Source organism: Nycticebus coucang, chromosome 3 (assembly GCF_027406575.1).
Source record: "Nycticebus coucang isolate mNycCou1 chromosome 3, mNycCou1.pri, whole genome shotgun sequence".
Lineage (NCBI taxonomy): Eukaryota > Metazoa > Chordata > Mammalia > Primates > Lorisidae > Nycticebus > Nycticebus coucang.
Genome location: NC_069782.1, coordinates 42,458,963 through 42,482,679, shown reverse-complemented (window position 1 = coordinate 42,482,679; position 23,717 = coordinate 42,458,963). Strand labels below are relative to the sequence as shown.

At 36.3% G+C, this 23,717-nt stretch overlaps 1 protein-coding gene across 2 annotated transcripts in view; it reads right to left on the bottom strand.

The window, feature by feature from the left end:
• Positions 1–23,717, bottom strand: part of PAWR (pro-apoptotic WT1 regulator) — a 121,798-nt gene that overhangs the window by 17,801 nt on the left and 80,280 nt on the right. Inside the window, exon 4 of one of the 2 annotated variants that reach the window (XM_053585187.1) lies at positions 6,802–6,836. In XM_053585187.1, coding sequence (XP_053441162.1) covers positions 6,802–6,836 — 35 coding nt within the window. Of the gene's footprint in view, positions 1–6,801; positions 6,837–16,356; positions 16,945–23,717 lie in introns of those variants that run through there. The other variant, XM_053585188.1, reaches the window with a different exon arrangement.

Below are 23,717 nucleotides of genomic sequence, written 5' to 3'. Positions count from 1 at the left end.
ACTTACGCCAACTACTGAGAGCAGGCAAACCCAGAGACAGAGAGTAGATTTACCCCACTTATGCCAACTACTGAGAGCAGGCAAACCCAGAGACAGAGAGTAGATTTAGAGGTTACCACAGGCCTAGGGGAGGGAGAATATGGAGTGAATGCTTTAAAAGGACAGGGTTTACTTTTGAGGTGATGAAAAAGTTCTGGAACTCAACAATGGCAACGGCTGTACAACATTAAGGACATATTTAACACCACGAAGGGGAGGAGAATCTGAGGCTTACTGAGTTCAAGACTGTTCTTTTCTTAAGCACCAAAGGAGGCAAGAAAAGCCTCGCCTTTCTCTGTTGTACCCCTTTTAATAAAGGATTATTCTGTAAAATTTGGATTTAGTCAAAAGGCCACAGGTCCCCAGCCCATCCTGTCTAACGTCACTGAAGTCTGATCCGAGCTGGTCCTCTGTTTCACTCTCCACGGCTTACATCCTGTCAGAAATCACATCCCATTCATTTATCCTGACCCAGTGCCATCCTTTCCACCCCAAAGCACTAATCAATTATCCCTCCATCTAATTTTTCCAGTCGACAGTGTCTCAAGTTAACCCTTCCCTAGTTTCACTAACATGCCTACATGTTGACACCAAAGTGATTGTTGGCTTAGATAGGAACAGAGGGGAAAATAATCTATACAGTGTTATCTGAGGATGTCATGAGGTTTAATTTATCCCCAAATGTCTTCCCATTCTAAAATCTGTATGCTGAGAGTATTTCACAGTGTCTCAAATTAAATGCAGTGTATGTTAAGTAGAAGTCTTCCATTTAAACAATGGCAAAGATTTAGTTTATCAAACCATCTATCCAGAGTTAGTTCTACTAAAAAGCAAAATATGTGTTATGCAAAATCACTCAATGAAAACACAGAGATTATAGGGAAAATCCAGCTAGGGATGTAACACTCAAAAACTTCATCAGTAAGACATTAAATAAAAACAAAAGGAACCTAATGAAAAAAATGATAGCACCATGTTAAACAGTTAAGAAATACATAAATATGGCAATTTATCTTGGAAAAAAAGTAAAGTTTGCTCATAAAAATTGGTTGGCACCAGAAGGGTTGTAGCTTTTAAGTTATTGTGAAATATAAGGAGCTTTATCTGAAATCAGACTGGAAGTTGTGACATCACATGTGGAAGGCAGGCTGTGGCTCATCCTGTGTAGCTGGGAGATGTTTGCAGTGTGTGCCTGAGAGCATTTTATGTATTCCTGTGCAGCGTGGTTGAGCTGGGTACAGTTTTCTGCATCCACGTCTTGTTAGCAAAACTGTCCATAAGTTAAGGCAAAATTTAAATTCAGGTCAAATTGTTCTCTAATGTATCAAATGGGACAAACTTGTGTTTTCAGAACAAGTATTATTGCAGAACTGACTGTGGAAAAGAAAGCTGACCCTTAAGAAATAGAATCATGGTCACAGTTTATCCAAATAAAGAAGAAAGAAATTATTGGTCCAAAAAGTAATAATGAGGCTTTGGTATATTTTTGCTACGCTTTACTGAAAAAGCAGTTATCTCTCAATTGATATCAGCTATTGTTTAGAGAAATTAAAAGCTGAAGATATCTATGTTACATTAGCTGAAAAGAAAACCGGAATGTGAAACTACATCTATTATGCCATAGTTATGTAAATAAAAAGCCTAGAAAAATAAATTGGAAGTAAAAAAGAAAAATAACATTAGTGGTGCTTAACTTGGGTGATAGAATTATGGAAGAGTTTTTCTAATCCTACTTTTCTGTATTTCTAAAATTTCCATTAATAAGTATTATTTTAAAATAAAACAATTTTTAAATTGTATAAAATTTTTATCCCTATCCTTTTCAGTATTGATAAAATCACAAGAGAACTCCTGATGAAGCCTCCATGAATTATAAAACTACTATTAATAATTGTGAAACACTGCAGATCTGAAATAGGGTTTTGGCATCTACCTTTTAGCTAAAACAGGATTAATTTTTTTCTAACATTCACATCTTGATATATCCGTGCTCTTTATAAAAACAAAAACTAGCAATATTTCTTTTTCTTTTTTCTCAGTTTCTTTTTTTTTTTTTTGTAGAGACAGAGTCTCACTTTATGGCCCTCGGTAGAGTGCCGTGGCCTCACACAGCTCACAGCAACCTCCAACTCCCGGGCCTAAGCGATTCTCTTGCCTCAGCCTCCCGAGTAGCTGGGACCACAGGCGCCCACCACAACGCCCGGCTATTTTTTGGTTGCAGTTTGGTCGGGGCCGGGCCTGAACCCTCCACCCTCAGTATATAGGGCCGGCGCCCCACCTACTGAGCCACAGGTGCCGCCCTCTTTTTTTTTTTTTTTTTTAATTGTTGGGGATTCATTGAGGGTACAAGCCAGGTTACACTGATAGCATTTGTTAGGTAAAGTCCCTCTTGCAATCATGTCTTGCCCCCAGAAGGTGTGGCACACACCAAGGCCCTGCCCCTCTCCCTCCTTCCCCCCACATGACCTTAATTGTCATTAATTGTCCTCATACCAAAACTGAGTACATAGGATTCATGCTTCTCCATTCTTGTGATGCTTTACTAAGAATAATGTCTTCCACTTCCATCCAGGTTAATACGAAAGATGTAAAGTCTCCATTTCTTTTAATAGCTGAGTAATATTCCATGGTATACATATACCACAGCTTGTTAATCCATTCCTGGGTTGGTGGGCATTTAGGCTGTTTCCACATTTTGGCGATTAAAACTAGCAATATTTCCTCTCTTGTAATTCAATCAATTTTTGCTCAGAGGGAATGTAGTAAAAGAGTTCAGTGAACTAAATAATCTTTTATTTTTTCATCTGGGAGAGAGGTTTCCTGCCTGGTTGCTGTCTGATAAGGTTATTGTTGGGTAAAGTACATGAAGGTACTTTACAAACTTTTAAACCCATTAAGGTTACTTGGGTAGATAAGTGGAGAGTGCTGAGAAGCAGTTAGTACTTTGCATAAATGTTACTTAATAAAATAACTAATACTGAAATAGACATATTTGTGAAAAGAAAAGAATCAGTTAATTACTATACGAGAATGATAAAACTTACTGTTTGTCTTGACTTGTTTCCCCCTTCTTTATGAATGGTAAATTACATATACCCTGGCTAATTCTGCCTTTTGCAAGACTTTAAGAACTGCCTTGCTTTCCTTTTTTTTTTTTTATTTTAATGCACTATAAATTTAACTAAGTAAACATCCTGTTAAGAAAATTACATGCTGAGGCAGGCACAGTGGTTCAGGCCTGTAATTCTAGCACTCTGGGAGGCCAAGTCAGGTGGATTGCTTGAGCTCAGAGGTTCCAAACCAGCCTGAGCAAGAGCAAGTTTTTCTACTAAAAAAAGAAAAACTATCCAGGCATTATGGTGCACACCTATAATCTCAGCTACTTGGGAGGCTGAAGCAAGAAGATCTACTAAGCCTGAGTTTGAGGCTGCTGTGAGCTATGTGACACCACAGCCAGCACTCTAGCCAGAGCAACAGAGTAAGACTCTGTCTCAAAAGAAAAGAAAGAAAAGAAAATTTCGGACGGCACCTGTGGCTCAAAGAAGTAGGGCGCCGGCCTCATATGCTGGGTTCAAACCTAGCCCTGGCCAAAAACTGCAAAAAAAAAAAAAGAAAGAAAGAAAAGAACATTTCACAATGAAAAGAAACCTCACGAATATATGGCACTGATAATCTTCACTAATAAACTTTAAGTTTCAGAAATTTTATGACCTTCACTTCCAAATATTTCCCTGAAGTTATTTAAGTACTTTTAAAAAAGGAAAACAGTAAATATATATGCTCTAAACAAGAGTCAATTCATTTTTTAAAACACAGCATCATTAGATTAAGTGTTTAATTAGGCAGTGCTGGAAAAGTATATTCTAAAATTAAATATTTAATTCATAATTTATCAGAGCACATACAAACTACTCTTCTGGGTGCTTGAACTTGCTAATAACTTCTTAAAAGTTATTTCTATCTGCATACCAATATAGATTCTAAGTTATTAGATTTACTGAAAATATTTTCTATGATATGATGCCAAATTTCTATCTTTTAACTCGTTTCTCCTTTTTTAAATCTCCATTTCTCTAGTCATTGCTACAACTTGCTGAAAGATTTATGAATATAATGTATTGATATAAAATATGAAATAGATAATTTAAGATATGGAATCTAGGTTTTATGTTTTTTATTTTGTTACTGTTCTCTTTTTCTTTTTTGATGACCTTAAAACAGTTGCTGTGAATCAGTTAAAAAAATGACTTGAAACTTTAAAATATTTACAACATTATTAAGCAGGGCCAAACCTTGGAAAGCTAAAAAGTAACAAACCACATGCTATAGGAAACAAAAACATACAAATACACGAACATGTCCTAAGTAAAATAATGGTCTTAAAAGCTTAAATATGAAAATTTATACATATAAGAAACAATTTTCTTCCTGATTTAACACAATGACAAACAAAGCTTCTAGTAAGGATTTCTAAGAAAGTCATCCCCCTATTGATTCTAATTAAAGAATGCAAATCTGAAAAGTACCACGGATAATTTTAGGCTCTATTATTTAACAAGATCTAAATATCTAAGATGAATATAACAAACTAAGTTATCATAGTTTATTTTTACTCCCCAAACCAAAACCTGATGATAAAAATTTTTCTGGTGTGAGAATGTGGTCTGGAAACAGGCCAAATCAGGACTGTTTCAGAATGATTTCTGGCAGAAAAAAGGGATTTTTTCAGGTTTAACTATTCATGGTAAGGAAAAATTACCAAGCAACATACAAATGTTAGAAGCTTAAAAGAACAGGTTTCATTATACCTATATCAAAATTACTAAAAAATGAAAATAAAAGCAGTAGCAAACATATTTAGTGGGTTTTTTTTTGTGACCTACTATTTACACTTGATTATCATGACTTCCTTATCTCTTTTTACTGCTAATGATATGAAGGCCCATAATAAAAATACAAATCTTATTTATATATAACTTAGTATTAAAATTAGTGTTGCTGTTGGGCGGCGCCTGTGGCTCAGTGGGTTGGGTGCCAGCCCCATAATACCAAGGGTGGCAGGTTCAAACCCGGCCCCGGCCAAACTGCAACCAAAAAATAGCTGGGCATGGGTGGCGCCTGTGGCTCAGCGAGTAGGGCGCCAGCCCCATGTACCGAGGGTGGCGGGTTCAAACCCAGCCCCGCTGAACTGCAACCAAAAAATAGCCGGGCAGGCGCCTGTAATCCCAGCTGCTCGGAAGGCTAAGGCAGGAGAATTGCGGAGGCCCAAGAGCTGGAGGTTGCTGTGAGTCCTGTGACGTCATGGCACTCTACCTAAGGCAGTAAAGTGAGACTCTGTCTCTACAAAAAAAAAAAAAAAAAAATAGCTGGGCATTATGGTGGGCGCCTGTAGTCCCAGCTACTAGGGAGGCTGAGGCAAGAGAATCGCCTAAGCCCAGGAGTTGGAGAGTGCTGTGAGCTGAGATGCCACATCACTCTACTGAGGGCAATAAAGTGAGACTCGGTCTCTTTAGGAAAAAAAAACAATTAGTGTTCCTATTAATAAAAATTTTAGGTGTAATATAATAACTAAAGTATTCTATCCTTTAACATATGAATAGATAAAAAACAAAAGGGTTTATATGTATAAATACAGGTAGATGGGCTTACATAGTTAATAAGTATGTTCTCAAGTCAGGCGCCTGAGTTCAAATTTACTTCTGCTGTGGACTAGGTTTGTAATCCCAGGGAAATTATTCTACTTCTTTAACTCCACTTCCCTCATCCGTAAAATGAAAGTAAATATTGTTACTTAATTGAATGAGACCTTTATGTAAAGCATCTTATCATTCTATGATTATTGAGCACAAGTATGACCAAATGGTTCTGCAAACTTTACAGCCTTAGTAGGCAAGAAGGAAGTTAATACCCCAGACAGCTCCACTGAAAACTTTCTCGTATCTAATTATGATTTTCTTCCTATAATACATGTATACACACAGCCACCTTCTCTGGTAGAAGTGTTTCTCACTAAACAGAGGTGGTGCCTTGGACTGAACTGTGTCTTCCCCAAAATTCCTATGCTGAAGCACTAACCCTCAATGTGACGACAGTATTTGGAGTTGGGCTTTGGGGAGATAATCAGGTTTAAATGAGGTCAAGAGAGAGAGCAGGGCCCTCATGTTTGGAGATTAGAACCCTTATAAAAATGAACATCAGAGAGCTTAGCCACCCTCTCCCTTCCTCTGTGTCTCTTTCTTTCTTTCCCCAAACCCCATGCTGGCATGTGAGGACAGAACAAGAAAGGGGCCATCTAGAAGCCAGAATAGAGTCCTCACCAGAACCTGACCATGGCAGCACCATGATGAGCTTGGATTTGCAGCCTCCAGAATTGAGAGAAAATAAATTCCTGTTGTTTAAGCCACCCAGTCTATGTGTGATATTTTGTAATATCAACCAGAGCTGCCTAATACAAGGAGTGTATCTGTATTTTCAATGTTTAAATACATGAGAAAAAGCAACTCTAAGTTCTTCACAAAGTTCAACAGATCCATGCAAATTCAGGGTATGGCATTTTTTCAAAGACTGCAGGATATGTGAAAATAAACTCGATCAGACAGACATTACACTTCTGCCTACAAAGTAATTTCTTTTTAAAAGCACAATATTAAGGTTTCTCTCTTTTCAAAGAGCTGCTTTAAACAGTTCTAGTTAAGCCATATTCAGACAGATAATATACTCATGTCTACAATACGTTGTAAGTCATAATGTAAAGATTCTTACCTCTTATATCTGCCTGCAACTGGTCTTGATGGGTCCTATAAAGTAAAAATAATGACAAATCAGTTTGGGTGTGTATGTACACAATTTCTGATTATATAAAACAGTTGATAAAGAGTATCTAACTTTGAAAGAACCAATGTAAAATCCACATTGGTAGTCAAACAAAAGACTCTACATCTTATTTTTCAGCCAAAACCAATCACATTTTTTACAATTTTTTTTTAATGTGGATTTTACAATTTTTTTTTTAAATGGGGTATTTTAAAAGCTCAGAAAATGAACAAGGTAGGAGTCATTCATTTACCAGTCAGTTGAAATCCTTTTAGAAGTAAGTGGGCATTAAAAAATACAACCATTATATTCTTTATTTATCCCTATTTGTTTTTTTTAATGCCCTCAAAAAAAAAAAAAAAAAACCTACAATTCACCACATAGTGACTAATGTCTATCTTTAAAAACTACATACATAGGGCGGCGCCTGTGGCTCAGTTGCTAAGGCGCAGGCCCCATATACTGAGGGTGGCGGGTTCAAGCCCAGCCCCAGCCGAACTGCAACCAAAAAATAGACGGGTGTTGTGGCAGGCGCCTGTAGTCCCAGCTACTTGGGAGGCTGTGGCAAGAGAATCGCTTAAGCCCAGGAGTTGGAGGTTGCTGTGAGCTGTGTGAGGCCACGGCACTCTACCAAGGGCCATAAAGTGAGACTCTGTCTCTACAAAAAAAAAAAAACAAAAAAAGAAAACTACATACATAGCTAAAAATGGAAAGAGAGAAAGTACATTTTATTGTACTTATTTTAAGCTTACTAGAAAAGAACTGCTAAAAGTTAACAATAGCCACTGGGGCAGAAAAATTATTACTCTGCAACTAAAACTAACTAGGCAGCCATTTTTCTTTTTAGTCTTTCGATAGTTTGGGCTCTACAAATATTTTCATATTTTTAATTTAATAAAACACGTCAAAATCAAATGATGAGCCGTTAAAAACTGATAACCTTTTGTCCTAGTTAATCATTAAATATCTAAGAGAGATCTTACAATTAAAGAATTTCTGATCTGGTTAAAAATGAAAGGATAAAGCCTTTATAAGATAACTAATTTCAGAGTAAAACAGTAAACACTGTCTGCTTGAAGCAATAGAGGACTAGCACTGTGGAGAAAAGTACAGCAAAGTATCTGATTAAGAGGAAGAATCAGATGAAGTTCCAACCACAGCGGCCACTCCATGGCTGTCAGTCTACGGTTGTAACTTTTGTCAGTCCCTGTACTCGTCTCTAAAGAGAGTAACAACAATGCTTATTTTATGGGGTTATTGTGGAAATTAAATGCAGCAATGGAGTAAAACAATTAATTAGCATAACCCCTTCACAAACAGGCTTTTAATCTGACATTTAATACAAGAAAAAAAAACCTGACTAGGATATGGAATTTTAGTAAGTCTAATTAATCAAAGTCAATAAATTCCCATAACAGCAGCATGTATCACTTAATCTAAAATAACTTTATCTAAAATTTCATTAATATGTTTTATTTTCTAAAATATAAATAACTTAGTAGACAGACTCCCCACTTTGAACTCTTTCTTTCCAAAACCTCCAACTCACCTGGCATGCAGTATGTATTGACAATTTAGGGAAATAACTTCTTTAGGAATCTGCAGTTACAGAAAAAGCACCACTTAGAAAGTAACCAGTTGCTAGAAGTAACCAGGTGACAGGGTACTAGAGTGTCCACATGTGTGGGCTTGACCCACAACCAGGATTATCTCTGAGGAAGCCATGCTTTGACTACTGATACAAAGATAACGTATCCTTCCCTGGGCATCCTCTGTGTTTTTTTTTTTTTTTTGAGACAGAGCCTCAAGCTGTCACCCTGGATAGAGTGCTGTGGCATCACAGCTCACAGCAAACTCCAACTTTTGGGCTCAAGCAATTCTCCTGCCTCTGCCTCCCAAGTATCTGGGATTACAGGTGCCTGCCACAATGCCCGGCTATTTTTTTTTTCGTTGCAGCTGTCATTGTTGTTTGGCAGGCCCGGGCTGGATTCGAACCTGCCAGCTCAGGCGTATGTGGCTGGTGCCTTAGCCGCTTCAGCCACAGGCACCAAGCCCATCTACTATTCTTATAGCAGGGTCAACAACAAAATCTAGTAAGTAAACTTAAAATAGAGTTTTTTATCTCCCTGTCATTAAAAAGGTATCCCCTAAAATGATGAGGAGGCAGATGAATCTCTGCACTTTGTGTACTAAACACATAAAACATATCCCCCATTTATTAAAACACAGTGTCTCTAATGAATAAAATCTAAGAATATATTTTATAAAATCTAGTTTTTTAATTATTTTTGAAAGTTTAATCACTAATATATTTAATCATTGGTTATTTAGATAAACCACAAAGAAATATTAAGCCTATGTGTATCCACTCAAAGCACATTTTATTAAATGTAGATGATAATGACTTCATACGGAAATTTTTCTCCTAGAATTTCACAAATAATTATTTCAGTTAACATTTTACAAAGGTTTTATTTTATAAAACTCTCCAATATTATGTAACATGAACTAAAACTAAGGCATTTTAAAAAAACCACCAAGACACGTATCATAAATGATATGTTTATTTATGAGAAAATGCTAATAATGTCAAAATCTCCAAAACAAAGATCCAAAACATCCTATTGCTCACATTTTGGTTATATCTGACATATTTCAGAACATGCCATAGCGGCTTGACTGCCTGTATCAGCAGAATTGCTAAATGAGAGCAGCCCTTACTGGACGGACTGATTTTCATTATTAATTGTTATGGTATGGTCTGAATAATCTGGCAACAAATACTTCTGAGCTATTTTCTACAATACAGTAAAACTTCCACTAATACAAATACAGAGTAATTTTAACAAACATAAAAATGTGAAAGAAAAAGGCACTTTCAACAACACTAAATTATAGTGACACTACACAAATTTTACACATTGACTCAACTATAAATGACTTGAAGTCAGAATCACACAAGTTTTAATAACAGGAAGTCATATAATAACATCAGATTTCTAAATTTTACAGTTGCCTTTGTTTTAAACAACCAGTCACTTGCAATGTATCTTAACATATCTCACATATTAAAATAAGTTTTGTACACTATTTCCACACAACTCGGTACAGTTGATAAAATTAGAACTCTAACATAGATGATCAAAATCACTCCATGTGATGTCTGAGATGTACCAATGAGAATTTAAGCTATCCTTATTTCTATATAACTAATACAATAGTGGCTATTATTCTATATAACTAATACAATAGTTAAGTATTAACCAATACAATAATTAAGATTCTAAAGCAGACAGACAACACTTAAGTTTATTCTTTACTGGTAAATTTCAATATGCTCTTTTATTAGAGACTATGCATGTTATACCTAAAGATTTTACTAATCAAATTATAATTACCAATACCAATGTAATATTCCCTAATTTGGATAAACAATATTACATAAATATTATTAGAGATTAGGAGAGGCATACAAATGTCTCAGGTATATTCAAAATTGATAATTGCAGATATAGTTTAAACTGATTTCTATATGCCTGCCAAAAAGAGAAAACTGGGCATACCAAATTAGAAATGTTAAGACAGCAAAACCAAAATCAGCCTTTATAGTGCATCAAAAGTGTTTCTTATAAATTTTACTTACTTTTATTTTCCTTTTAATTGATGAATAGTAATTGTATATATGTATTTATGGGGTAAAAGCAATATCTTGATACATGTACATATTGTGGTATGAATAAATCAGAGTAATAAGCACATCCATCACCTCAAATATTTATTATTTCTTGTGGTGAGAAAATTTTTTTTTTTTTTTGTAGAGACAGAGTAGAGTGCCATGGCATCACACAGCTCACAGCAACCTCCAACTCCTGGGCTGAAGCAATTCTCTTGCCTCAGCCTCCTCAGTAGCTGGGACTACAGGTGCCTGCCACAACGCCCAGCTATTTTTTGGTTTGCAGTTCAGCTGGGGCAGGGTTTGAACCTGCCACCCTCGGTATATGGGGCCAGCACCTTACTGACTGAGCCACAGGCGCCACCCGTGGTGAGAAAATTTAAAATCTCTTTTAGCTACTTTGAAATATATATTATTACTGTAATTATAGTCACCTTGCTGTGCAACATAACAGAACTTATTCCTATTAATAATTGCCCCTTGGCACCCACTGACTGACACTTTCAATTCCCCATCTACCCACATCCCAGTCACCACTCTTCTCTCTAGTTCTATGAGTTTGACATGTGTTAGATTCCACATATGAGGTCATTTGTGACAACATGGATGAACCCAGAGGACACTATGTCAAGTGAAATATAATTGTAGGATGGAAAGTGAAAAAAAGAATTAGTTCACATTCCTGCACATTAGAACAAAATTCTATATTAACATAAACTCCACCTGAGATTAGTTTGCTACAAACCTCTATATTTCTGTGGCCACAATAATTTCCAAGCAAAAGAACTTAATTTATAGGAACTTTGATATTTATTATAACTGTTAAAGCTGACAATTCCATTCTAAATGTGGAAAAAACTGGAGAAATACAATAGTCCCTCTCCACTTATCTAAGATTTGACTTTCTGTAGTTTTAGTTACCTGTGGTCAGCCTCAGTCTAAAAATATTAAATGAAAAATTCCAGAAATAAGCAATTCATCAATTTTAAGCTGTGAACCATCCTGAGTAGCATGATAAAGCCTGGCGCCATCCTGTTCCATCCTGTCCAGGACTCGAACCATCCCCTTGTCCAGTGCGTCCATGCTGGCTACGCTCCCAGTCCCTTATTCACCTGGCAACCATCCTGGTTATCAGCCTGTTACAGTATCTTCAACAATGTAGTAAGTCTCATTTTACTTAATAATGGCCCCAAAACACAAGAGCAGTGATTCTGGCAATTTGGGTATGACAAAGAAAAGCTCTAAAGTGTTCAAATTGAAAGGTGAAAGTTCTCAAGAAAGAAAGAAAAAAAATCATATGCTAAGGTTGCTAAGTTCTATGGTAAGAACTAATCCTCTATGCATGAAATTGTAAAGAAGGAAAAGAATTAGTGTACAGTGTACATAGAGTTCAGTATTATCCATGATTTCAGTGGGGGTCTTAGGACAGTTTCCCTTGAATAAGGGGAATTGCTATACCAGTATCACTGAAACCGCTTATAAAAAGTACAACTGTTAAGCCTGATACTAGTCATAAAAGTTTCAAAGACTATGTAATTAGATCCTCCAATACTATGTAATTAGATCCTCCAATAACCCCAAAGTCTGTTATACAACTGATTTTAAATAACACTTTTTCTGAAATCATCTTCCTTGTAATAGGATAGTTTATATTACTGAAGGGAAGGGGAAAGGCCTATGTAAAGCTGAGAAAACGTTGGCAAAGCACAAACCGTTTTATGTAAGTTTAAATAAAACATCCTTTTTAAAGCTTAGAACTGGGAATAAGGAAATCCTGTGAACATTGTCTTTACAGGTGCACTGGCAAATCAGAACTTGTTAAAGTACAAACAATAGCATATGTGAAATAAGATCAGACAAATGCCAGCCTAACAGAATATAGCAAAATAATACTGAAATTATTCAAACAAACTAGTAGCAAAGCCACAACCCTTAGTAAAATTAGAGCATGACATGCTAACTGGCCCTCAGGACTAATTCAGAGTATTTACGTTGGTGTGTATAGTTTAGCACAACACCTGTTGAAGACAGCTCCACGACAAAATTTCTGCAATGTATAATTGATAAAATCACCAGGAAAATGAAAAATAAAAGAAGAATTTCTCAAATTAACAAAGATTTTAAAAGGAAAAACTCATGTACCTCCTTCCTTTCCTGAACAAATCCATTAGTTGAGGCAGAGCCAGGTGGGGAGCAAACAATGGCTGAGACCAGGGTATCAAAACCCTGGAATCCTACATAAAGAACAGCAAAGGGCTGAGCAGAATGAAGAGGGTGTTACAAAGAGAAAGAGAGAAGGCCTCATTCCTGAGGTAAGACCAGAAAAGGAGTCCCATGAAGGTGAGCCAGAGTCCCAAGCGAAGCATGAAGTTCATCCTTTCAGGAGGTAGCTCAGAATGTGGGGTGAGAGCTCTAGAATGGTGAAGAACGTGCACCCCGAGAGAGACAGCCTGGCATGGGGTATTCTGGCCAGAAACCAAGCAGGATGGAGTGAAGTACTACACGGACTGCAGTCTGGCCTGGAGATGTCCAAAGCCAATCAAGTGGAGGCGGGTTCCCCACTTGATTGCAATTCAGTACAAGGTCTGAGGAAAGTGTCCATGCACAGGCAGAGCCAGCACGTGGTGTCAGAACCCACAGTGGGGCGGGGGGATGTTAAGTACAGAAGCAGTGACAATGGGAGACATATCACTACAGAGAGACTGAACAAGTAAGAAAACGTTAAAGATGATGGGAAGCAGGTTCCTCAATGCCACAAAAGGGAGTTATAATCCAAGAATGAAGCCTGCGATATTAGATTAGGATTGGTATAGGTATAAATTAATTTCAATACCTACACAGAAGTGGGCAGGCAGATAGACAGGGGGTGTGTGTGTATGTGTGTGTGTAAATATAGACACAAAGTACATATAATTGATACACAAAGTACAACTATCTATCTTGTAGGCTGGTACGTAAAGAAGGATTGGGAATTGTGCTACCCCATTAACAATGAAATTGAAGTAAAGTCTAGAGGCCAGATTATTAGCTTCAAAATATCAAGCAAAAGTAAACCAAGGCTCTTAAGAGAAAAGGCTATTAACAAAGCCAGAGTAGAAAAGTTAAAGATGAGCTTGTAATACCTTATTATACCAGAAAACAAGCAAATGGCTCCAAAAATGATGGAAATATGGCAAAAGATACAGAAGTCTAAAGAGGCTACCAGTGATCAAATCTGGGACAATTTTAATATCAAAATACAGTGTGCTAAGTAGAATAATGAGTCTCAAAGATGTCCAAGTCCTAGGCCCCATAACCTGTAAACTACATTTATCTGCTAGTAAACTGACCCCAAATAGGTAGATCATGCTGAATTATTTGATGGGACCAACATAATCACAAGATTTCACTGAAAGTGGAAGAGAGAGGCAGAAGAACATCAGAGAGAAATGTGACTTTGGAAAAAAAGCCAGAATGAAGAGAGGGGATAAGGACTAAATCTGCTGTTGCTGGCTATCAAGCAGGAATATAGATCAGGAAATATGGGCGGGCAGCCTTTAAGAGCCAGCAAAGACAAGGAAAGAGATTCTCCCCTAAAGCCTCCAGGGAGGTAAGGAGACCTAATTTACACTTCTGATTTCAGCCCTCAATTTTAGTCCACTAAGATCTGTGTCATATTTCTAATTTACAGAGCTGTAAGATGATAAAGTTGTGTTGTTTTAAGACACAAGTTTGTATTAATTTGTTATAGCAGCAATAGAAAACTAATACAGATGGTAATGGGGTATAACCTGTCAGATAATATAGGTAAACAGTGAGTCAATACAGATAGATGGATGGGTATAGAAAAAGTCTGATGGTTCAAAGCACTTACCCACAAAATTCTTAAGAAGGGGAAAAGGATACTTTCATAGTGAAGCCTGACAAACACCACCTTAACCACATTATCAAAGGGATTATCGTAGCAATAGAACAAATTAAAATCATGATTGCAACCCCAGAGGACACAATGAAAGAATACAGCACCAATCCTGTGAAAATTCCTAACAAGGAGAAACTGAATCTAATTAGAACTAAATGTTAACCCAATTAAAGGATGTATCACCAAATAACTCATCTATGCTCTTTAAAAGTGTTAAGGTTAAGGAAAGACTCTAGACCAGTGGTTCTCAACCTTCCTAATGCTGCGACCCTTTAATGTAGTTTCTCATGTTGTGGAACTATAAAATTATTTTCATTGCTACTTCAGAACTGTAATTTTGCTACTGTGTTTTCTGATGGTCTTAGGCAACCCCTGTGAAAGGGTCATTCGACTCCCAAAGGGATCTCGACCCACAGGTTGAGAACCGCTGCTCTAGACTGAAGTAAACTGAAGAGACACAGCCACTAAATGCATCGCCTGATTCTGAATCAGATCCTTTTGCTGGAAATCAGAGAACACGATTGGGACAAGCGCTGAAATGTGAATGAGTCTGAACATTAGACAGTAATACTGTGTCAATTTAAATTTCCTGTTTTTAAGAGCTATGTTGTGTTTATGTTCTAGAAAACTCAGTAAAGTATTAGGAAGATCAGTGGCTTACTCTCAAACAATTTGGGGAGGAAAGTACAATGGTATTGTACTTTTCAATAAGCTGAGACTTTTAAAATAAAAATTAATAATAAAAAATAAATATAAAAAAAGCCATAGATTATATGAACCGATAAGCCTTTTCTCGTAATTTAGACAATGTACACAAAAATTCTTTTAAATCCTTAAAATGTTTTATGGTTTTTGACCAAATACATTTCTTTCTGGAAATATGATCAAAGAAAATAATTCAAAACAATAAAAAGTTTAATCTACATGGATGTTAATTCCTGTACTATTTATAACAGCAAAAAAATTTTAACCACTAAAGATTTCCATTAATGGAAAATTTGAGTAATGTATAAATCATTAAGCACAAGTAAAATAATACACAGAGTTTTAAATAACAAAAAAATTCCACACATATCTGCAAAGAATATTTTAGAAATATCAAAATTACAAATGCACATTTTTTGCACCCAATCATTCCAGTTCTAGGACTTTATCCTACAGATTCACACACATTAAGTTTTTCACCACTTCATTGTTTGTCATATCAAAAGATTACCAAAAACCTGCATGACCACAGAGAAGTGTTAGGAATAAGGAAGGCTCTTTACCTTTTACTGCAGAAGTTTCTCAGATTAAGTGAAAAGGGCGAGATTCAAACAGCATGCTTAAAATACTACTTGAATAAAAGCAGGTGGAAAAGGAATACGTATAGAGATAGAGATATCGTTCTGTTTATGAATTAGTTCTGGAAGGAAACACAAAAGAAAGCATTAATTGCCTCCAGGAAAGATGAGCAAATAGCTGATGGGAATTTTTTTTACCATATAGATTTTGCATTTTGTACCACATGACTGTATATCCTTTGTTGTTAAAAAAAAATCAAACTTAGGGCGGCGCCTGTGGCTCAGCGGGTAGGGCGCCGGTCCCACATGCCGGAGGTGGCGGGTTCAAACCCAGCCCTGGCCAAATTAAAAAAAAAAAAAAAAAAAAAAAAAAAAATCAAACTTAAATTTAATAAATAGTTCATAGAAAGAGTAAAAAGATCAATCAACCCAAGTAATTTGCCTTTTGTTTAAATGTTTTACTACTTTCTGTTTTTATTGATCAAGCATATTATTTAATTACAAAATAAATTTTTACCTTAAAAACAGACATGATTATCTAGAAAAAAATATAAAGATGTGTAAAATCATAGCTAACAACAAAACAACTTTTAAAATCTAAATCTCATTTTCTTTTGTCACTATTCTATATTATTTTTAAAAATGTAAGGCACAAATTTAAAATTCTCTAACCTTCACAAACTATACTGTTATGTCAAACTTATATTCCCATTTTATTCTTCATTCTTAAGGATGTCTCTTACTCAATGGCTCAGATTCACAGTCAATGCTAATAAAGTGTTTCTCTCTGACTTATTCAAAAAAAGCTTTAAAGTAATGAATGATGCCAATATCTTCTTTTTTTTTTTCAATTTGGAGTTATAAACATTTATTATTTTTTTCATTTGGAGTTATAAACATTTATTATGAGTAATAAATGTGTGAGTTTAGGCAGTAACTTAGAGAGAGATCAGAACTAAGCACACAGAACAGTTTCTGTTCCCACTCCAACTTTGATGACGCAATTTGGAGGCCCAGAGTAGAATCTTAGCCTCACTCTCATCCTAACCAAATACCCTGGCAAAATAGACACTTGGAATTACTAATGTAACAAACAAAAAAACAAAAATGGGAGCTATGAACAGTAGGCCTGGGAAGAGGTGAGAAAAGCTACAGAAAATATAACAAACTAGATGAGTCAGGAAGCTCCTCAGAGAAACCAGATCAGCTGAGTTCAGTTTCATATCCATATACAGCTGGTAGAAAAAAAAAAAAAAACTGTAAACACATATAAAGAAAGAAACAACTGTATCAAAATTATAATATTCATTGTTTATCAGCCTAAATACCCATCAACCCAGGAATGAATTAATAAACTGTTAAACTGTGGTATACGTATACCACAGCATACTATTCAGTCATAAAAAAGATGGATAGCTTCACAAGGCACAGAGGCCCTTCTTCATGAGATTATGAAAGCAAACTTTCCAGACACGCCAAGAGATCCTGAAATCCAGATAGCAGATAGTTTCAGAACCCCAGCACGACTCAACCCGAATAAGACATCCCCCAGGGATACCATAATTAACTTTACTAAAGTTAATATGAAGAAGAAAATCCTGAAAGCAGCCAGATGTAAAAAAAAACCCATAACCTACAAGGGGAAGAATATTAGAATGACTGTTGATCTCTCTGCTGAAACCTTTCAAGCCAGAAGAGGGTGGTCATCGACTTTTAATCTCCTAAAACAAAATAACTTTCAACCCAGGATCCTGTACCCAGCTAAACTCAGTTTCATTTATGATGGAGAAATTAAATACTTTAATGACATTCATATGTTGAAGAAATTTGCCATAACTAAACCAGCTCTCCAGAATATTCTCAGACCTATTCTCTATAATGAACAGCGCAACTCTCCACCACAAAAGTAAACTCACTCTGAAACTTTTGATCAAATTCCAAACTCCACAGTGGCGAAAGAATTAAAAATGTCCACTGGTCTTTCAAAAACTTGATAGCCTATGGGGAAAGGGCCAAGGAAGGGGAAGGGAGGGGGGAGGTTTTGGTGGAGGGAGGGTAATGGGTGGGGCCACATCTATGGTGCATTTTAGAATGGGCACAGGCGATTGCACTAATGTACACAGCTATGATTTAACAACAAAAAAAAAGAATATGATTATGAAAAAAAAAAAACTTGATAGCCAAAATTATACCAGGCCTATCAATATTCTCAATTAATGTGAATGGATTAAATTATTCTCTAATGAAGCACAGGCTGCCTGACTGGATACAAAAACTCAGGCCAGGTATCTGCTGCGTACAAGAATCTCATCTTACCTTAAAAGATAAATATAGACTTAGGGTGAGGGATAGTCATCTATATTCCAGGCAAATGGAAAACAGAAAAAACCAGGTGTTGCAATTTTATTTGCAGATACAATAGGCTTTAAACCAACAAAAGGAAAGATAAGGAGGTTCACTACATATTTGTTAAGGGCAAGACTCAATATGATGAGATTTCAATTATTAATATTTATGCACCCAACAAAAATGCACCTCAATTTATAAGAGAAACTCTAAAGGATATGAGCAACTTTATCCTCCAGGTCCATAGTAGTCGGAGATTTTAACACCCCTTTAGCAGTGTTGGATAGATCCTCCAAGAAGAAGCTAAGCAAAGAAATTATAGATTTAAACTTAACCATCCAACAATTGGATTTAACAGACATTTACAGAACATTTTATCCTAACGAAACTGAATACACATTCTTCTCATCAGCTCATGGAACATACTCCGAAATCGATCACATCTTAGGTCACAAATCTAACCTTAGCAAACTTAAAAGAATAAAAATTATTCCTTGCATCTTCTCAGATCATCATGGAATAAAAGTGGAACTCAGTAACAACAAGAACCTGCGTACTCATACAAAAACATGGAAACTGAATAACCTCATGCTGAACGATAGCTGGGTCATAGACGAGATTAAGAGGGAAATAAACAAATTTTTGGAACAAAATGACAAGAAGACACAAATTATCACAACCTCTGGATACCACAAAGGCAGTCCTAAGAGGGAAATTTATAGCACTGCAAGCCTTCCTCAAGAAAACGGAAAGAGAGGAAGTTAACAACTTTAATGGGACATCTCAAGCAACTGGAAAAGGAAGAACATTCCAATCCAAATCCACCAGAAAAAAAGAAATAACCAAAATTAGAGCACAATTAAATGAAATTGAAAACAAAAGAATTATACAAGTTCAATAAATCAAAAAGTTGGATTTTTGAAAAGGTCAATAAAATAGATAAACCTTTAGCTAACCTAACCAGGAAAAAAAAAGAGTAAAATCTCTAATTTCATCAATAAGAAATGGTAAAGACGAAATAACAACAGACCCTTCTGAAATTCAAAAAATCCTTAATGAATAATACAAGAAACTTTATTCTCAGAAATTGACGAATACTTGGAAGCACGCCACCTCCCAAGACTTAGCCAGAATGAGGTGGAAATGTTGAACCAGCCCATATCAAGTTCGGAAATAGCATCAACTATACAAAATCTCCCTAAAAGGAAGAGCCCAGGACCAGATGGCTTCACATCAGAATTCTACCAAACTTTTAAAGAGGCACTAGCACTGTATTACTCAAACTTTTCCAAAATATAGAAAAAGAAGGACTACTACCCCAACACATTCTATGAAGCAAACATCACCTTGATCCCCAAACCAGGAAAAGACCCAACAAGAAACAAAAATTATAGACCAATATCACTAATGAATACTGATGCAAAAATATTCAACAAAATCCTAGCAAACAGAACCCAGCAACACATCAAACAAATTATACACCACAACCAAGTGGGTTTTATCCCAGGATCTCAAGACTGGTTCAATATATGTAAATCTATAAATATAATTCAGTACATAAATAAATTAAAGAACAAAGACCATATGATTCTCTCAATTGATGCAGAAAAAGAATCCCTTCATGATCAGAGCACTTAAGAAAATGGGTATAGTACGGACATTTCTTAAACTAATAGAGACCATCTACAACAAACCTACAGCCAATATTGTATTGAATGAAGTTAAATCAAAACCATTTCCACTCAAATCAGGAACCAGGCAAGGTTGCCCATTGTCTCCATTGCTCTTTAACATTGCAATGGAAGTTTTAGCCATCGCAATTAGGGAAGAAAAGGTGATCGAGGGTATCCATATAGGGTCAGAAGAGATTAAACTTTCACTCTTCACAGATGATATGATTATATACCTGGAAAATATCAGGGATTCTACTACAAAACTCTTAAAAGTGATCAAGGAATACAGCAGCGTCTCAGGATACAAAATCAACACCCATAAATCTGTAGCCTTTATATATACCAACAATAGCCAAGCTGAAAAAACAATCAAGGACTCTATTCCATTTACAGTAGCGCCAAAGAAGATGAAATATTTGGGAGTTTATCTGACAAAGAACGTGAAAGATCTCTATAAAGAGAACTATGAAACTCTAAGAGAAGAAATAGCTGAAGATGTTAAGAAATGGAAAAACTTATCATGCTCATGGCTGGGAAAAATCAACATTGTCAAAATGTCTATACTACCCAAAGCAATATACAATTTTAATGCAATCCCTATTAAAGCTTCATTGTCATACTTTAAAGATCTCGAAAAAATAATACATCATTTTATATGGAGTCAGAAAAAAACCTCCAATAGCCAAGACATTACTCAGAAATAAAAACAAAGCAGAAGAAATCACACCACCAGACCTCAGACTACCATAAATCAATAGTGATCAAAACAAAGTGGTACTGACACAAAAACAGAGAGGTAGATATATGGAACAGAATAGAGAACCAAGAAATGAACCCAGCTACTTACCGTTATTTGATCTTTGACAAGCGAATTAAAAACATACAGTGGGGAAAAGATTCCCTATTTAACAAATGGTGCTGGGTGAACTAGCTGGCGACGTGGGGAAGACTGAAACTGGACCCACACCTTTCACGTTTAACTAAGATAGACTCTCACTGGATTAAAGATTTAAACTTAAGACATGAAACTATAAAAATACTAGAAGAAAGTGCAGGGAAAATTCTTGAAGGAATCGGCCTGGGCGAGTATTTTTTGAGGAGGACCCCCCCGGGCAATTGAAGCTGCATCAAAAATACACTACTGGGACCTGATCAAACTAAAAAGTTTCTGCACAGCCAATAACACAGTAAGTAGAGGAAGCAGACAGCCCTCAGCATGGGAGAAGATATTTGCAGGATATGTCTCCGACAATGGTTTAATAACCAGAATCCACAGTGAACTCAAACGCATTAGCAAGAAAAGAACAAGTGATCCCATCTCAGGCTGGGCAAGGGACTTGAAGAGAAACTTCTCTGAAAAAGACAGGCACACGGCCTACAGACATATGGAAAAATGCTCATTATCCTTAATCATCAGAGAAATGCAAATCAAAACTACTTTGAGATATCATCTAACTCCAGTAAGATTAGCTCACATGGCAAAATCCTAAAACCAGAGATGTTGGCGCGGATGTGGAGAAAAGGGAACAGTTATGCACTGCTGGTGGGAATGCAAACTAATACGGTCCTTTTGTAAAGATGTTTGGAGAATACATAGAGATCTAAAAATAGATCTGCCATTCGATCCTATAATTCCTCTACTAGGTATATATCCAAAAGACCAAAAATCGCGCTATAACAAAGATATTTGTACCAGAAATTATTTATTGCAGCCCAATTCATAATTGCTAAGTCATGGATAAAACCCAAGTGCCCACTGACCCATGAATGGATTAATAAATTGTGGTATATGTACACCATGGAATATTATGCAGCTGTAAAGAAAGATGGAGACTTTACCTCTTTCATGTTTACATGGATAGAGCTGGAAAATATTCTTCATAGCAAGGTATCCAAAGAATGGAAGAAAAAGCACCCAATGTACTTAGCCCTAAAATGAAACTAATTTACAGCTTTCATACGAAGGCTACAACCCAATCTCAGTACAAGAATATGGGGAAAGGGGCAAGGGAGGGGAAGTGAAGGGGAGGTAGGGTGGTGGGAGGGTGATTGGTGGGTCCACACCTAGGGTGCATCTTGGAAGGGTGCATGTGAAGTTTACTAAGTGAAGAGTATAAAGGTTTGAACACAATAATTAAGAAAATGCCATGAAGACTATGTTAACCAGTTCGGTGAAAATATTTCAGACTGCATATGGAACCAGCACACTGTACCTCATGATTGCATTATTGTACACAGCTATGATTTAATTAAAAAAAAAAAAAAAAAAAAGATGGAGATTTTACATCTTTTGTATTAACCTGGACAGAGCTGGACAATATTCTATTCAGTAAACTATCACAAGAATGGAAAAGCAAGTATCCAATGTACTCAACAGTAATATGAAGCCAGCAGACAATTTAAAACACGCCCACATAAGAGAAAAAAACTTAATTCAATTCAAGTTGGGGGGAGGAGGAAGGAAGGATGGAAAAGAGGGGATGAGGGAGGGGGATGGGTATGCTTCTACCTAACGGGGACATGTAAGGGTATGTGGCACACCTCCTGGTTGTGGGACACAACTACAACTACAACAGGGACTCTACCTAACAAATGCAAACATTGTTACCTAATTGTTGTACCCTCACATTAATCTGAAATTTTATAAAGTAAATAAATAAAATTGTAATACTCAATATGTATCAGTAACAAAAAGATGAATGTAAGTCATGTTGAGCACCTCTGGTAATTGCAGAAGTCAAATGTGCCTTGAGAATTACACACTCAATACCTTTTTTTCCTTTCTTAAAATGTGTATACATTTTTTTAGCACCCTCTGTATTTTGCCTCTCTCTGCCAAATGCCTTCATAAACTTGCAAATTAACAAGATAGATGTACATTTCATCTTTTTTCATAACTAAAATAGGGACATAGTGTACTGATCAGAAATTCCTTACAAAATACTACCAAAATAAAATGCATTTAAAAAGTCAAGACTAGAACTCTGAAAAGACAAAGTTAGCTTAATATCTCAAAATGCTACAAAAATAATTTAAGACTATAACACATCAAGAACAACTCCAAATTAGTTCTCACAAAATGATTCTGTGGGTGGCACCTGTGGCTCAGTGGGCAGGGTGCCGGCCCCATATGCCAAGGTTAGCAGGTTCAAACCCGGCCCTGGACAAACTGCAACAAAAAATAGCCGGGCGTTGTGGTGGGCAGGTACCTGTAGTCTCAGCTACTCGGGTGGCTGAGGCAAGAGAATCGCCTGAGCCCAGGAGTTGGAGGTTACTGTGAGCTATGTGATGCCACAGCCTTGCACCAGGGGTGATAAAGTGAGACTCTGTCTCTACAAAAAAAAAAAAAAATGATTCCATAAGCAGGCACCTGCAGCCTGGCCACACACTGACTCTGTCAGGACTTTCCTGCTTGTCTGCAGCGTCAGGTGTGTCAGATATCAAGACAAGTTTTATGCATGAACTGTTCTTTTGCTAATCAGCTTTCATTAGAGTTTCATTACTTACTGTGTGACCTAAGAAAAAGGTTGGACACCCCTGCAGGTAGAGTGATTCGCTTTACACTGAGGCATTCCTATATCATCAACTTCCAATTTTCTGTGCATAAGAGCCTAAAATAACAGCTATTTTGAAACTGAGTTAAATTTCATTTTTAAAAGTGTTTTATAATTACAAAGAAATACATATATTTCTGGCAAGTCGTAATATTAACACATTGCATTTTATTATGTTTAAACATTTGACTTCAGAGGAACTTTCTATTCAATTTTTTATTTGCTATTTAATTCTAATGTACATATCAGCCTAGAGAGAACTGTCCATCCACTTCAACTTACTAATATTTAAGGACATAATTATTTTCTTGGCTATTTTTTATGGATGATAGTGTTTAAATGTACTTAATCAGTCAGCAAATATTCACTGCTCAGGAACTAAGAATCAAACACTGCTTACGTCAAAAATTATTTGGATGCAAGGATAATCAGTGT